The 17,912-nt window shown below is 43.2% G+C and overlaps 1 protein-coding gene across 3 annotated transcripts in view; it reads left to right on the top strand.

Annotated features, from left to right (window-relative positions):
• Pitpnm3 (PITPNM family member 3) overlaps positions 1 to 17,912 on the top strand; it is an 88,462-nt gene that overhangs the window by 27,259 nt on the left and 43,291 nt on the right. For 2 of the 3 annotated variants that reach the window (XM_047545168.1, XM_047545170.1), the window contains exon 4: positions 14,221 to 14,268. The exons of the other annotated variant lie outside the window; for it this stretch is intronic. In XM_047545168.1, the coding sequence (XP_047401124.1) occupies positions 14,221 to 14,268 (48 nt within the window). The remainder of the gene's footprint in view (positions 1 to 14,220; positions 14,269 to 17,912) is intronic. 3 annotated transcript variants of the gene reach the window in all.

The raw sequence follows: 17,912 nt of genomic DNA, 5'->3' as shown, positions 1-17,912 counted from the left end.
GTGAATGATTTTTTGCTGCTGCCCCAAAGAAATTTATGGATGGAGCAGCCCTTCAAGGATCCCTACTTTAAAGGGGCTCCACTTTAGCTCCTCATCATCCCCAAGTGCTGTCCCCTCTGTTACTTGATCTTGTGTAGTGAACATTCTTTATTTTAAGCTTGGTTATATATTGACACTTTTTGGTGATATATTGCCTAGCACATATGTATTTTAATAGGGAGGGACCCTCTAGCATCAGCTTAGTGCACCTACTACTTTTACTTAACATTTTTTGATTGTGGTAAACACATGTAACAAAATATACATTTTAACCCTTTGACGTATGTTTTTCAGTGACATGAAGTCACATTGCTGTATGGCCATTACCACCATCTTTAGAACGTCGTCATTATCTCAAACTGACCCTGTACTCATTAAACACTACCCTGCCCCAGCCCCTGATAACCACTGTTCCACTTTCTATCTCTATGAATTTTACTTCCCTAGGTATCTTGTATAAACGTGATCATACTGGAGTCATCCTTTTGTGTCTGGCTTATTTCACTTAGTATAATGTTTTCAAGATTCATCCATGTTGTAGCATGTGTCAGTACCTCATTCCATTTTGTGGTTGAATAATTTTCCATTGTGTATAGCACATTGTGTTTATCCATTCTTCTGTCAATGGACATCTGGGTTGTTTCCATTTTTTAATCTATTGTGACTAATACTGCTATGAACATTAGTGTACAAATATCCACCTTATTTCTTGAATACATTATTTTTTGGGAAAAAAATCAAGGAATACAAATAAAACCAAAGTCTTGCTTTGCTATTCCTTCAATTTCAGACCTCATTGCAGAGTTTATGAAAATGGAAGGCATCATTCTGGAGGTAGATCAGATTAGACATTAATGTTGCAGCTTACTTAAAAAATATTTTAACAGTAGGTCTTAGTGAGTCTTTCATATGAGTATATATAGATTCACCTCATTCTTTTTACCTGTGTTATTGTATTATCTACAAACAATTTATTGAACCATCCTGTAGTGGTAAGACATTGAAATTTTTCAGTATTAAAAGAATGCTGTATAGCTTAGAAAATAAACATTGAGCTGGGCGCGGCGGCACACGCCTGTAATCCTAGTGGCTTGGGAGGCTGAGGCAGGAGGATTGGGAGTTCCAAGCCAGTCTCAGCACCTTAGCAAGGCCTAAGAAACTCAATGAGACCCTGTCTCTAAATGAAAAACGTAAACAAAGAGCTGGGGATGAGCCTCAGTGGTTAAGTGCCCCTGAGTTAAATCCTTGGTTCCAAAAAAGGAAAAGAAAAAGACAATAAACAATGACAAGACTGCAAATTTATATTTTACACACCATCTCTGGTTAGGTTAGCCATTTCCCCACAATCTTGACAGAATTGATAGTATTAAGCTTTAAATTTTTCTCTGATTTATTAGTGAAAATATCTTCTTATATTTTACTTTTACTTGATTTTTAATAAGATTGAGCTTCTTTTCATGAATGTGTTTACCTACATTATTTTCTTTTTCATTTCTTAAATATAATTTTTTGCCCATAGTCTATCAGATTATTTATCCTTTTCATATTTCTTTTGGGAAGTCTTTTTAAGTATTCTGGATGCAAGTTATTTGTCTGTTAGGTATTTGAAATGTTGCCACTTTGCTGAGATTTCTTATTAGCTCTAATAGTTTGTTAGTTGATTCCCTTGGGTTTTCTAGTGAGACTGTGATATCATTTAAAAGTCTTAACAGTTGCATCCTTGCCAATATTTACACTACTTACTCATTTTTAAAAAAATTGCATTCATAACCATCTTAGAATTTTACCTATCATATTTCATGTCTGTCACCATAAGATGGGGATCCATTCTTAAATGCCCAAACCACAGTCCACAATAAAAATATGCCACATTAATGTGTAGCATAAATACATAGATTGAATAGGATCTCCAGATTAACACCTGGTAGCAGAAGTGGTGGTAGGCTTTCTTGTTTGATCTGTATTGATATAATGGAAATGTTCTAATGCTTTACCAATAAGTATGCCCCTTGCCCTAGTGTTCTAGAAATGTCCTTTATCAAGTTGAAAAATTTGTCTCTGGAAGTTTATGTCTTTTCTCATGTCCCTCATTGTTTGACTCCACCTCTTCCCCATTATTAATATGTTTTGTCAAAGGTTTACCTGTTTTGATGATCTTTCAGAGAAATAGTTCTTTGTTTTTTCTTTTTTTTAAAAACTAACTTTATATCAACTCTGGGTTGTCTTTTCCATTTAATTTATATAAATTAGTGTAGCTTTTATTTAAACAATTCTTTCCTACTTTCTTTGGGTTTAAGTTGCTTATAACTTTCTCAATTCTAGAGATAAGAGTTTTTAATTTTTCTTTTTTTCTAATTTACACATGCATGAGTCTGTGCTGTGCCTTGGTGAGTCCCAGAAAAATGTTTTTAAATTTTGATAAATTTACAAAGGTAAGATATTTTAATAATTGTTTCTTTAAAGAGGACCCCAAAATTGTGTAACCTTCAGTTTCCACAAAACCTGGTTTCACATACTTTGGCTACATCCCACAGGGTTTGGATAAGTAGCCCCCTCTCTCACTGTGGGTCATTTCCAAGTAGTTCAAAACCTCCATTTTTCTTCTTTTGACCCTAAGAGTTATTCAGAAGCATTTACAAGACTCCTGGTGAGCAGGGTTTTTTTTTCTTGTTAATTTTCAATTTTACTTCTTTGTGATTGGAGAATGTGACCTGTAAGTGCTATTCTTTTGAAGTTCTTTCTTGTCTAAAACTGGTGTATGTGAGTGTGTGAATGAAGATTCCACATGAGTTTTAAAGAAGTTATCTTGCCTGTATATATTGGGTTCCAATCTTTCTATTAGATTGAACATACCAATCAATACAGTTTTCTTCTTTCCTTTTTGTCTTTGATACAATCAAGTTCCTTATTCCTATTTTTGTATTTCTAAAAATTTACATATTTAACACACACTTAAAAATGCGTATTTTCTATTAGTGTCTGGACTAAGTCAATATTTTATATTCTATTGCTGAGTAGGAAGGGACCTTGGTATTCTTTTTTGCCCCCTGTTCATTTCGTTCCAGGTTGTTAATTCTTATTTCAACTTGATGTTAATATTTATTTTTTTCTTTTGGGGATTTTTGTTCCCCTTATGGTGACTATGGCCATGACTTCTTTCCTTCCCCTTCCCCACTCCTCTTCCTCATTCTTCTTTGGTCAAATACACTGAGGTATGATTTACCTTCAGTAAACTGCACCCTTTTTAGTGTACAGTTCTCAATGCTGCTTCTGAAATTGCATGCCTTCCTCTTCATTGACTTCCTCTTTCCACTGGAATATCTCCTCAAGTCACTCTCCAGGTGGGGAGGTAGGGACTGTGATTGGTAACTTTGCAGGTCCTTATATTGCTAATCATGTCATTATTGTGCCTCTTTCTTTTTTCGTTTTTTCTTTTTTGGTACAGGAAATTGAACTCAGGGACACTCAACCACTGAGCCGCATCCCCAGCCCTTCTTCTTCTTCCTTTTTTTTTTTTTTTAATTGTTTTTGAGCTTTTTTTAGTTGTAGATGGACACAATACCTTCATTTTATTTATTTATTTTTATGTGGTGCTGAGGATAGAACCTAGTACTTCTTATGTGCTAGGAAAGTACTCTATCACTGAACTACAAATCTAGTCCCCCAGCCCATTTTTGTATTTTATTTAGAGATAGGGTCTCACCAAGTTGCTCAGTGCCTCACTTTTGCTGAGGTTGGCTTTGAACTTGTGATCTCCTGCCTCAGCCTCCAGAGCTGCTGGGGTTACAGGCATGCTGCCACTGTGCCTGACTGTGCCTTCTCATTTGAATTTGAGACTGCATCCATAATCATGTTCTCATCTGTCTCTGCAGATACCCCTCCACAGCCTCCTTGTATAGAGTGTCACCAGTGAGAAGTTCGAGATAAATCTGATTCTCATTCCTTTGTGGGTAATCTGCTTTTATTTCTCCCCCTCTCTCCTTGAAGTGTCTAAATCTCTGCTCTTTGTCTTCTGAGACCACAGTATTTCTGAGTGAGATTTTTGTTGCTGTTGGTTGTCATGCTTTCACGTGGTTGCACTTTCATTACTATGCAGTTCTCTTTTTGTTGTTTCTTCTAATATTTCTTTCCTTGATGTATCACTGGACAGATGCTGGGATTTTTCTAACCAGGTATCAACTTGTCCTTCTAATTCTTATTTCTTGGTCCTTTTTGAGTTCTGGAAGTTTCTTTGTCTCTAAACACCAGCTTGACCATTTCCTCTTCATCCATTTTTTTTTTTTTCAGTCTGCTACTTAACTCTTTTGGATTATTTTGAACAATCATCTTTTCATTTTCATATGCTCTGGCTGGTTCTTCTGGTTGATAACCTGATATTGATTCATGGAGTCCAAGGGCTCATTTTATGTTTTCTAAGGTCTTTTTCTGCTTGTTCTATTAAGTTTTGGAGTTCTCTGGTAAATTTGAGATCGATAAGAGTAAACCACGCACTTATGACTGGATTAATTAGCCAAGGATCACAAGTGGCATTGGCACTGAGCAGGAGCTATTCTAATTCTCTAAGGAAGCACACAACTGTCATTAACACTGCCCAAGTGAAATATGTCTTGCCCAATTCTTTTTTAAAAAATGAGACGTAAGTCTTGTATTATAAAGCTCAGTCTTTGAAACTGTGCGATTCTGAAGTTTTAGTATATATCGTGAAGTTGTACAACCATCACTGTTTTCTAGTTCTGGAACATTTTCATCACCCTCAAAAAAAAAAAAAAATAAAACCCTGAAGAACAAACAAACAAACAAACAAAAAGCATATGCCCATTAGCAGTACTGTCCATTCTCTTCATCCTCCAGTCCCTAAAATTTCATTAAAATGGCTTCAAACATCATGTGGCCTTTGTGTCTGACTTGTTTTCCTTTGCATATTTTTGAGATTCACCTACATTATAACATGAATCAGTACTTCATTTAATTTTTATGGCTGAATATTATTCTATTGTATGGGCATACCACATTTTGTTTATCTATTTATCAGTTGATGGACATTTGAGTTGTTTCCACTTTTTGGTTTTTGATGAATAATATTCTTATAAGTAGTCATATACCAGTTTTTAAAAAAATATTTTCTCAGCTCTCTTGGCTATGTATCTAGGAGTGGAATTGATGTATAACATGGTAGTTTTGCTTTACTTTTTGAAGAACTGCAGATTCTTTCCAAAGAATCACTGCATCACTGTACATTTCTACCAGCAATGTAAAAGTATTCCAGTTTCTTCAGATCCTCTCCAATACTTGTTACCATCTGCTTTTTGATTATAACCATCCTAGTGGGTGGAAAGTGATATTGTGGTTTTAATTTTCTTTTCCCCAGTGATGAATGAGGTTGAGCATGTGCTTATTGGTCATTTGCTTATCTTCTTTGGAGAAATATCTGTTCAAATTATTTGCTCATTATAAAATTGGGTTACTTGATTTTCTGTTGTTGAGTCATAAGTGTTCTTTATATATTCTGAACACTACAATCTTATTAGATATGTTATTTTCAAATGTTTCCTCCTGTGTCGTGGATTGTCTTTTCATTTACCTGCTAATATCTATTGAAGCACAGCATTTAAAATTTTTGATGAAGTCCAATTTATCTATTTTTCTCTTATTCTCTGTGCTTTTGGTGATATCTAAGAAACAATTGCCTAATCCAAGATCCTGAAGATTTACTCCTGTTTTCTTCTAAGAGTTTTATAGCCCTTTTCTTTAGATCCCTGATCTACCCTGAGTTTATTTCTGTGTACGATGTGAAGTAGGGGTTTGACTGCTTTTTTTTTTTTTTTTTTTTTTTGCATATGGCTAACCAGCTGTTCCAGGAACATTTGCTGAAAAGACTATTCCTTCCTCCATTGAATTGTTTTGGCATCATTGTCCAAAACCACTTGATCATATACATGTGGGTTTATTTCTGACTCTTAATTCTATTCTCTCTCTATATATATATATCAATATGCCACTTAGTCTTGATTCCTGTTCACTTGCAGCGAGTTTGAAATCAGGAAGTGGGAGTCCACCAATTTTGTTCTTCTTTCATAAGACTGTTTTTTTTTTTTTTTTTTTTTTTTTTTTTTTTTTTGGCGGAGGGTGCTGGGGATTGAACCCAGGGCCTTGTGCTTGCAAGACAAGCACTCTACCAACTGAGCTATCTCCCCAACCCTCATAAGACTGTTTTAACTATTCTTTGTTCCTTGAATTTCTATATGGATTTTAGGACCAGTTTGTCAATTTCTGCAAAAAAGTCAACTGAAATTTTGATAGAGATTGTGTTGAATCTGTACATCAATTTGGAAAGTATTGCCATTGTAATATCAGTTCTAATTCACAAACAGAATTATTTTCACATTTATTTAGATCTTCCTTAATTTTTTCAAAGAGGTTTTATAGTTTTCAATGCTTGAGTCTTGTACTTGTTTTGTTAAATTTATTTCTAAATATTTTATTCTTTTTTTATTCCATTATAACTGGAATTTTTTTTTAAATTTCCTTTTCAGATTGTTCATTGCAACTTTATGGAAATACAATTGATCTTTGTATATTGACTTTGTATCCTGTAACCTTATTAAACCCAATGTCAGTTTTTTATTGTTTTGGTGGAGGTGGGGTGATTCCTTAGGGCTTTCTATACAAAAGATCATGTCAAATAGAAGTAGTTTTACTTCTTCCTTTCCAATCTGGATGATATCTTTTATTTCCTTTTGTTGTTTAATTTTCCTGACAAGGTCCTCTAGTAGAATATTGAATGGAACTAGTGAGAGCAAACATTTTGTCTTGTTCCTGATCCTAAGGGGAATATTTTCAATCTTTTGCCAGTAAATATAATTAATGTTAACCATGAATTTTTTTGTAGATGTTCATCTGGTTGAGGAAGTTCCCTCTCTATTCCTAGTTTGTTGAATTTGTTTTCAACTATGAAAAGGTATTGAATTTTACTAAATAATGTTTCTGCATATCTATTGAAATGCTTATGTGGTTTTTGTCTTTTATTCTATAAATATGGTGTATTACCTTGATTTTTTATGTTGAATAACCTTGCATTCCTGGGGTAAATTCCATTTGGTCCTTGACAGGGCTTGCTATGTTGCTAACATTTTATGCTCACGGTTTATATTTCTTCCAGAATAATTCATACTAACAGTCTATGAGCTGTCACTCATATTTGCAATCAGGTCTTCTTTTTCCTGAAATAAACTCAGTGTGAGCATGGCCACATTCTCATTGACAGGAAGGAAGCAGTCATTGCCTATGCATCCCTAATCAATTTCTCTACTTCCAGCTTTCCAGAGAGCTATTTTTTCCCACCACTCACCCCCAACTCTTGCATTTAGATATGTGGTTTTCAAAAAGTGGTCCCTGGACCAATAGCATTAGCATCACTTGGGAACTTGTTAGAAATGTGAGTGAGGGCACCCCACCCAGAATGAATTAGCCAAAATTCTGGGAGTATGGCTGAGAATCTGTTTTCACTAGTCCTAAGTGATTCTGATCCACATTAAAATTTAAGAATGATTAAGGATTGTGATACTAAGTTGGCTCATGGAAACCACAGGTCCATTTCCCTGGACTCTCTTTCCTCCATTCTCTGAATTTAATATCTTTCTTCAGCAGTATTGGTTTTCCTTTAATATTTAGCAATATTTGGATTTGTACTCCACTTTATATTTGCAGTTCCCTGTAAGCCTAACTCTGAGCGATGTGATCTGTCTGTTTATTGCAACCTGCTGTCATCTAATTATTAGGGTGGGTAGGAAATGCTGCTGGATGAGCTGAGCCAGTAACTTCTGATTTAATCCTTTTGGGTATTTCCAGCCTCCTAGGCCGCCCTATCCCTCCAACATCTATCTTCTCTCACACTTGGGGACAGAAGCTTTTGCTTGGCACAATCAGGGGTCAGGGAAGGACCAAAGTACTGGCTCTACTACTGTGGAAACCCAGATAATTATAAAAGTTCCACTGCTCCTGAGTATTCCCATACACAAGCCTGCTATGCCCTCTGAGCTGCCTCTGCCTTCGCTATAGACCTTCTTTGCAGGATTGAAGCTATGGCTTCCTCTCTTCTGGGCTGCTTTATGGGCATTTGACCTTTGCAGTCACACAAAGCTGCACACTTAGAAGGCTCCATAATTGATTTTTACACTCTGCCATAGCCATCTTGCAATTCTTAATACTTTTGAATAAGTGACACCACAGTTCCATTTTGTGTTGGGACCTGAAAATTACGTAGCCAGTCCTTCCTTCTTCCATCAGATCTCTCTACTTTCCACCTTTTAGGGATGTTATACAATTTTGGTCAGCAAAAGACATCCCTTCGTATTTTACATTGCTACTCAAAATTAAGTCTTATGAAAGTAATTAATGCTATTTCTAGAGATTTGGGGCAGATGAAGAAGTCTGGGTCATGGAGTCAGTTTACCCTCTTCATGTAATCCTACTGTGATGTTTCTAAAATGTAAGTTCAGTAATATCATTCTGCTGTGGAACTGACAACTAGGTCTTTGATGTCTGAAGAATGAAGTATCAATTTACCAGCCCAGCATGTAAGGCTACCACAATTTTGTTCCAGGCTTTCTTCTAACCATCATGATTTTCCAGGGTTAATAAGTTCCCTATCACTGCAAGAATCAGACAGCCTTAGAATAGCTACCATGAGGGATGTTATAAAGGGTCTGTCAAATCATTACTAAATCCTGTGATGCCAAGGTGACCCTCTGACCATTCCTCCCTCCTCTTCCAGTTACTGCATATTCTAGTCAAATGGCCTGTGGGCTGTTTGACAATCCTCCAGGCCACTCAGAGCTCCTCAGTCTCCTGCCTTTGCCTCAGTCCTCCCTTGACTTCATTTCTATCTCTCAAGATCCTGTTCAATTCCCTCCCAGAAGCCTCCCAGATGGCCCTGCCTCTCCCAGATGACCACTTCCCTCTCACCGGCACTGCTCGGTTGGTTCTTCCCCTGCGGCATCAACCTGGCTGCTCACAGTTGTGCCTTTGGGATGTGTGTTTTCCCTCCCTTCCTGGCCCTAAGGCAGTCCTGGGTTCATCATGCATCCATGCATCCCCTCTCTCACTTAAGCATTACTCCGTGCTAGGCCCTGCGCAGTCAACGCTGGGGGCATGTGGATGACTCAGTAGTGGTCTCAGAATTGAGCAGCTCATCCTCAGGCCCACTTGGGGCAGTGACAGTTCAGTGAGCTAAAGGCTCTAACCAAAGTGGGAAGAGAGCACAAGGAGGAGCTGGGGCTGAGACAGACAGGTCTAAGGAGGGTTTTCTGAGATGAGAACCTCAGACAGTTGGGAGTGCAACAGGCAGAGGGAACGGCAGGTGCAAAGAGGTGAAAGAAGGCGTGGGGAGCAGGGAGACTTGGGGGCCCACACAGGGCTCATCTTGACTGAAGTTGGGGTGTGTGGTGCTGGGGAATGGGTGGCAAAAAGGAATGGGAAGGCCTCAGAGAAGAGGCCAGGGTGGAAAACCTGGAATACCAGGCTCAGGAGTTGGTCTCTTCTCTTGTAAGTATCCATTGGAATCCCTAGATTGGCTTTAGCAGGGGAGCAATGAGCCACTTTCTAGAAAGATCATTCTGGAAGCCACTGGGGAAGATCAAAAGAGGGGTCAAGAATGAGTGTAGTTCCTACAGGCCAGGTGAGAGAGGTGATGAGCTTGGATCTTGCCCTGCAGCCCAGCAGAGGCTCAGGGTCTGGGGACACCCCGAGCAGGAGGAGGGTCCTTCCTTCCTATCCCCACTTCACAAGCTGAATTATCCCTGAGTCAGAGCTTGGCCAGAGCTCCCAAGGGCCAGCAAGGGGCAAGCCCAGGGCAAAGTCATGCTTCTCTTGCCCCAGGGGCTGCTCCAGTATGACTTTCAAGACATTCAAAGGCAGACCGGGAGGAGAGAATTCCCAGTTCTTCTTCCCCACTCCAGTCTGTTTTAGTTGTTCCCTCAGCAAACCTCACAGCCCTCACTTTGGATGCAAGGAGAGTCTTCTCTTGTTTCAGCTGTTGGTTGAAAGCCATCCTGCTTGTGGTGCTTCCTTTGCTCTGAGGGGCTCATGGTGTGTTGGGAGCTGGGAAGAGGAAGTACAATCACTCAGGAAGCCTTTAGCAGGGTTTGAGATTATCTTCTTTGGCAGATGATGTAGCTCAGACTCCCAGGGCTGTGTGACCTTAGGAGAGGCAGAATTTGTGGGACCACAACCTGGGGCTGGCAGCAAAGGCATTGCTGTCCCTGTCCCCAGCCCTCTCTGTGCAGCTGTCCTATTTGCAGGAACTGCTGGCAGCTCTGTTCTTGAAGCGAGCTCCAGCTGAGGCGAGGCTGTGGGGCCCAGGGGCCCTGGAAAGCTCTAGGCCAAGTGGGGTCTCATTTAGGCGATGGCTGAGCCAGCTGCACATTTGGTTAATCGCCCTCGTCCAGGGAACCTGCTAATCAGGAAGCTGGGGGTTCACCGCCAATTCCTTCTCTTGCTGGCGGCTTTGAGGGAAGATGGAGCCTGCCTGAACTGAGCAAGAAAGGCCAGCTTCCTGCTATGTGGGTCCCACTCTTACATTGTCAAACAATGGGCTCATTTTCATCCACACTGGTGGCTTCATTATTCTCCAGACCCCTTGGATACCTGGTCAGGTTTTCCTGCAGAGGACACTGAGCCTGAGGGCAACCCTGGCCAATCCCCAGGTCTCTGGACACTTCTTTGCATCCCTTGCAAACAGCCCCTTCTCTACTCCCTTTCTTCCCTCCCCTCAGGCCTGACTATGGCAGCCTTCTTGATGACCTCCCCTTGGCTACCAGACCCTTTCCAGAAAACCCCTGCCTAGAAGCACTAAAAGGAGCAGGGTAAGCTGGAGGGAAGAGCGCTGGTCAGAACTGGAGGTCAAGGGGACCAGATCTGGACATTGGGTCGGTGATTTTGTCCCTCCAAGTCTGTTTCCTTATTTGTATAGGGGGCCTTTTTTGCACAGGTGTCAACCTCAGTGATTCCACAAGTGGGGAAGCCCTGAGTGCCTTCAAGGATTAGACAATTCAGGCTACAATCCAGGCTTCTGATCTCTTTTCCTTACGTTCCCTCTGCCCCTGAGAATCCCAAGCACAAGTGTTTCAAGGTCACCTGCCTCCCAGCTTCTCCCCACCTCTGCACTCCTGCTTCCCCAGGCTCTTGTGCCCTTGCCCTACCCCCGACCAGGTCTTCTTGCCCATGGAGATCCTGCCCTGCTCAAAGTCATGTTTGCTTTGTGGTAATGAAAATTTAGAATGGGATCAGTGGCTCATAAACTGTCTAGGTGTGGAACTGCTATGAGCCTGGCATGAGAACCCGGAGGGGATGAGTCAGACCTGGCCCATCCCTCAACTGGACTCTCCTTCCTCCTCCAGGGTTTGCCACCTAGTAGGTACTCAAGGAACCCCAGAGATATCTATGTTGTGATCAGGGTTTGTGATCTGTGTTCTACAGGGCCCTGAGTTTGGGTTTTACTATTCTAAATTCTGAATCATTTTATCTCCAAGCTTGTGTTTTGCAAATGAAACCTGGTGCTGCATATGCTGGGGGCTTTGTGCTTGGCTCATGTGTGGTCCTGTCTTGTGCTGCCTCACAGTCCCTGGATGGTGCTTGGCCTTCTGCTTTCCTGCCCTTGGGCTCCTGTATTCCAAGTGTGACTCAGAGGTAGCGATCCTCTCCCCAACCCCTACCTAGGAACCTGGTGCCTTTTGGTGTGGGGGTTGCAATCCTCTTCTTTATCCTGGGTTGGGGTGGCATGTACCTCAGCTTTCCAGTTCTTGGTCATTGCATGGAGCATAGGTCCAATGGTTGACAGCAGGGGCACCTGGGGGCTGGTGTGCCACATCAGGGAGTGTGAACCCTGAGCCTGTGAGGGTCAACACTGAGTTCATGAGTAATCCTGTGCATGAAGGATCATAATGCTAAGTAGCAAATCAAAGCATCATGACAGATCAAGAGAGTCCTCTGGAAAAAGAAAAAAAACTTTGTTAGCATTTTCAGCAGCACTTTTTGAACAGCACCATTTCCTTTCTTTTTGCCCTGAGCCTTGCTAATTATGTAGCCAGTTTGGGTGCAGTAGAAAAAAACAGGAGATTTGGATTTGGAAGTTTGTAAGTTCCTCCATGTCTCCAAGCTTCAGTTTTCTTATCTATAAATGGTCCTCCTGCCCAGGGCCACCCTTTCCCACTCCTGCTTTCCTTGGTATTGGCCTGTTGTGGATATGGTCTTCCTGGCATCTTGGAATGCCTTCCTCTTTCCTCTCCCTCAGGAAGCTGCAATCACACTCTGCCACCTGCTTCCCTGGGCCTGGCGGAGTTTCTCCCTCCTCCTGTCATGTTCCTCGTGTTCCTTTGCAGTTAGCGCTGTGCCACTCTGCAGAGGCATTTTTTTCCCCATACTCACCTTGACCTACTCATTTCTGCAACCCCCAAGGCCCCTGGTGCCACTCTTGGCAGATAGAAGGTATTTCTTGGGCGTGTGACCTCATTTCTGTTAGGTGGTGGTGGTAGAAGGTGACTTTCCCTAGATGCATCTAGGGTCCTTGGGCCTCAGGTGTTCAGACATGATGCTGGTCTTTGGTCCTTGACTTGTACTTCTGACACTGGATTTTTCTTTCTTCCCATCCACATCTGGGCTGTTGTTGCTCCTGGGAAACATTCTGTAGCCACCTCCTCATTCTGAATCGGGGCTACTCCATGAGGCCCAGGGTACTGTTCTCCAACTGGGCCCCTCTTGGGCACAGGCTGTCATGCCCCCTGGGCCTGGGGAGCATCATGAGCTGGTGTGTGTCTTCACATTGGTCCTTTTCATATGGCCCCACCTGGTGATGTGAAGACAAAAGAGACAAGGTCTTGAATCAGTAGTTAAAAGCAAATAAGAAAATAAAACGATAATAAGATCAATCTTCATTTTATTGAATGCCTGTAGTTACCTGCCTGTGTTCTGAGGGCTTTGTAATCATTTACCCTGTACATTAACCCTCTGAGGTAAGGACAAATACTATCACCATACCCTAGATTAGAGGAATGAGACACAGAGATTATGTAACTTGCCCAAAGGTGCACAGTCAGTTGAAGAACTGGTATTTGAATCTAGGTGTCTGACCATTACACAGTATAACTCAAGGGCTTTCAGTGCTTTGAGGGTCATTAGAGAGTACTGCATCCTGCAGTGTCTTGTATGAATGAAACCCAGAGAGGGAGAGGGACATATCTCAGGTCACACAGCAGGGTCAGTGGGAGTCTGGAACAGAATCTCAGCTTTCAAAATTAAGCTATATGCTCTTTTCACTATTTATTCTTGCCTGCCTTTGAGAGAACTCAGCAGCCCGGGTTTCAAGCTGGAGAGAGACAGTCAAGGATCCAGGTGACATAAACCGGGGAGGCCGCTGTGGCAGGCAGACAGCTGTGGAAATGGAGTGAGACATTCTGTTGGATGACCTCTGGGTTGGCTGCCAGTGCAGAGGCTTCAGGACAGGAGTTATCCATCAGACTCTGGATGGTAGGCTGGGGAGATGGAGGCCTTTCCTGGATGGAGTTACCCTGAGGGAAGGAAGCAAGGCAGCCTGAGTGGGGTAGGTCCTGGACCCAGGAGAGGCCTGGAGGTGGTTTTCCTCTGAGCCCAGGAATCCCTTCTCAGAGAAGTGGGGCCTTGCGGGGAGCTCAGACTCATTCAGGAAGCAGGGTCATGGTGAGTGTGAGGTACTTGGGAAGCATCCACAGAAGTCCAGGAGGCAGTGGGACGTTCAGATCAAGAACTTAGGAGAGAGTTCTGGACTAGAGAGGTTTGGCAATTGCCTGGATATGGCGTGGAGCGCTGACCCTCAGGAGAGATTGAGGGTGGGCAGAAGACTGTACCTTGTCAGCAGCTGCTTCATGAAGCTGGGAGAGAAGGGAGTCAGACAATATGGCTGTGAGAAGGTCAGGTGGTCACAGGAGCCAGGTCAGGCCTTCTCTAGGAATGGTGTCATGCATTCTCTGGGCTGTGAATTGTAGAAAGACTGAGAGTTAAGTCTGTGGGGAGGAGAGGCAGGGCCAGAAGTGGTGGGTGAGACCTCTGCCCACTGCTCTGGAGCAGAGGGGCTGAGGTAGCCACCAGCGGCAATGTGCCTGGTCAGCAGAGGCTAGGGTTGGTTTGCTTATGTCTCTTTTGTTTCCACAGGAGAAGGGACAGCACAGTGCACATCCAGCATTCTCCAGGAGAAGCAGCGTGAGTTAAGCCTGACCCCGTGGAGCCCTTGGGATGGGTCCCATCTCCTTGTGCCTGAGTCTCCTCTCATCCACTCAGAGCCCAGAGGGTGGTAGAATCATCCTTATCTTGCCCACAGGCAGGAGCAGGGGGCCTGGGGCCTGAGGTCACTTGGCCAGAGTTTGCGCCACTCTCCTGAGCCACTCAGGTTCCTGAGTTGCCCCTACCGGGAAGCTCAGCGGTCAGAGCCAAAGCAAGGAGGGTGAGGTGAGGCTGGTGGGTCAGGAGCAGGGGCAACAGAGCAGATGGGAAACCTTCTCTCTTCACCTACAGAGAGATGGGCTATACCTTCGTGACCTCCTTCAGGTAACATAACTTCCAGTAGCCGTAGGTGGTGCCGTGGTGATGTGACAGAGGTCAGGGTGAATGAGGTCATTCAAGGCTGTGCCATGGGTCACATCCCTTTGTGAAGAGGCCATCTCTTCAGAGCCTGGGTCCCTGGGGTTGCATCCTGGGACTTCCTGTCTTGGTTATGCTTTGGGTCATACTGATCTTTCCACATTTCCCTCTGCCTGTGTTTTCTTGGCGAGAAAAGCATAGGATGGAATCCAGGAGCTCAGTAGTAAAAAAGTGTCAGTTTGCTGGCCAAGTCTTCCCTGGACATCTTGGGTGGACTTGGTGGGTAGCTTTGTAGTCATGTGTCTGCTGCCAGCGTATTGAGTTTGACAAAAGGCTGGGTTTGGGGGGAGGAGTCTACGTGCATAATATCTCAGGACTACCTTTACTTCTCCTTCCTCCTGTTCTGACCCATGGTTGTGGCTATCGGGGGCTCAGCCCACTCTGCCCAGTACCTCCTTGGGTGCAGGTTGGATGCCTTCCTGTACACTCTCCCATCCTCTGCTGCTGAGCCTAGGTGGAGGAGTCCATGAGCCCAGCCTCCCACAGCCCAGACCCCACCCCTGAGTGGGTGCTTAGGTCTCCAGAGAAGGCTTCTAACATTCTAACATTCAGATGCAATTCAAAGACGAAGTCCCTGGTGTGATTAGGGGCTGGTCACCCAAATTCTCACCTCAAGCACACCTAACAAGAGGAAGGGCAGGGCAGAGAGAGAGGACCAATTATATATGTGCCTGTGGGATTTTAGTTTATGGAGGTGATTGAGTGATGACACAGAGACTAATGCTATTGAAAGAAGAATTTATCACATAGTTTCCAAGAGAAGGGACATGTCACACCACACCAGTCAGGGCCACAGGACAGCTATAGGACTGGGCAGGGGCGAGAAAGGAGTGAGGCGAAGGCACGTGCCACAGTCTTTGTTGAGGCAAGAAAGGCAGGGCAGGGCCAGGGACGGCTGAGGGTGGGTTGGTTTGAATCACGTCTCTGGTCTCTGGGCTGCAGAGGTCCCTAGTTGTTGGGTACCTGACCCTAGTTGGTTTAGGATGGGGGAGTCTGTGGCTTAGTGGGTGAGCGTTAGATAAGGAGGCAGATGGTGGTGTGGCTCAGGTTTTGTTGGTCACCTGTGAAAGGTGTGTTCCCCCGGGGCAAGTTTTTTTCTGTGGGAATTAGCCAACTGTGGGAGGGAACTCTGGCCGGGAAGACTCCCAGGATGCCAAACCATCATAAAGTAAGAAACATGGTTAACACAGGGATGCCATCATATTCCCCAGGGATGTGGGAAAGGAAAAGAGCCCAGATCATTCCTGCTGTGTCTTTAGGAAGTGAAAACAGCATCTGACTTGGGGTTTATCTCCAGGAGGCCAAACCACAACTCTGTTTCCCACAGACACAATTGAATTGACAGGACAGTTACTTTCTTCTGGACCTGACTGAAAAATTGTGTTTCAATAGAGGCAAATTCTTCCCGTCCCCATGGTTATAGATTTTTGTCAACATTATATTGCCAAAGGCTGTCATCAAATTCTGCTCCTTAAGGATATTCTTATTTAGTAAAGAATAATAATCAATGAAGCCAGGTGCTGTGGCACATGCCTGTAATCCCAGTGACTAGGGAGGCTGAAGCAGGAGGATTGCAAGTTCAAGGCCAGCCTTGGCAACTTAGCAAGGCTCTGTCTCAAAATAAAAAATAAAAAGGGCCAGTGGGGGAGCTCAGTGGTAGAGTGCCCCTGGGTTCAATCCTCAATACTGAGAAAGAAAGAAAGAAAGAGAGAGAGAGAGAGAGAGAGAGAGAGAGAGAGAGAGAGAGAGAGAGAGAGAGGGAGAGAGAGAGAGAGAGAAAGAAAGAAAGAAAGAAAGAAAGAAAGAAAGAAAGAAAGAAAGAAAGAAAGAAAGAAAGAAAGAGTAACAGTCAATGTGCAGAAGAATTTTGGAGCTGAAATGGCATATTGGAGATTGTCAAGGCCAGTGACCCGCAAGTATAAAGCCACCACTTTTTGGAAGCAAGAAAAATAACACTGTAATGTGTTTTTCCATAATGTTGAATGTATTCAGTGGAGAGAGCTACTTTTTACATACTTCCACAATTATGTTCTGCCTATAATTTTTGGCATTTAAATAATTTTTCTTTTATGAAATGATGGTGATAATTGATGATAATGTGTTTGTTTATTTTAAATGCAGAATTGGCAAAATAAAAGTTTGTGACCTGAATTGAAAAGGAATAATAGCAATGCCTTACATTTCTAATGTGCTTTTCTACTGACTGTATACTTCTATGCATATTACCTTAATTAATTTTCCACGGGTTTTTGAAAATTCTTCAAAAATAAGTTATGAGTTGATACAAATTACCCTGAGCCAGGACTCAGAAAATCCTGGGGCTGGTGCTGTAATGTCTGGCATTTAAAAGCCAAAGGCCTGGACCAAACAGCCTGTTTGGTCGCTGTGATGCTTTGGGCACATTTCTTAATGTCTCTGAGCCTCAGTACACTCATTATGGAAAAATGACCATATTCTCTACTTTCTAGAATTGCTAGGGAATCAGAGAAAATTCATGCGCAATGCCACGGTCTGCACATGATGCACAAGAAGCATCTTATTCTGTCTTATTGGCTTTGGCATTAATCTTAGCAATTGCAACCTGGTACAGATGGGAGGAAGGTATCTTGTCCTCTGGTGGAGCTCAGTCTCATTAGTGCTCTGCTGGTCCTGTGGCTGCCTCAGTGCCATCGTCACAGCAGCAAGAATCCTCCTAAAATGGCCAGAGGGCACTGGGCTTCTCTGGATAGGGAAAGGCACAGGTGTCAGGTTGCCAGCCCTTATATGCAGTGGCCTGGGGTGGGAGGGCACATGTCCCTCCTCTGTGGCTATCAGACAGCTCAGTCTTCATCCTGCCTTTCACAGATTGGCCTGGCAGGCTGCCACCTCTGGTGCATGCTTATAATTTGGAACCAGACTGGATGAAGCCCAGGGAGCCACTGTGTACTGAGGGGGGTAGGGCGTGGGGGAAGAGGAGGGAGAGGGCCTTGGACTTGGGGGCAGGAGACCTGGGGCATTTTCCCCCACCTTGCTGTGCAGTCTGTGCTCTAGCTGTGGCCGTCTTGTGTCCTCTCTGTACTTGAACCCTTCTGGATCTGACATGCTGAGAGCTTCTGATTTTCTGTTGCTCCTGGCTGTTGATCCTTTTTCTCTTGGCTTCCTTTGTCTGCTTCTCTTTCTGTTTCTGCCTTGTTCCCACCTCCTTATAGCACAGGAGACATTTATAG

This window comes from Sciurus carolinensis, chromosome 3 (genome assembly GCF_902686445.1).
Source record: "Sciurus carolinensis chromosome 3, mSciCar1.2, whole genome shotgun sequence".
In the NCBI taxonomy this organism is placed as follows: domain Eukaryota; kingdom Metazoa; phylum Chordata; class Mammalia; order Rodentia; family Sciuridae; genus Sciurus; species Sciurus carolinensis.
This window is presented reverse-complemented; position numbering and strand designations above follow the sequence as displayed.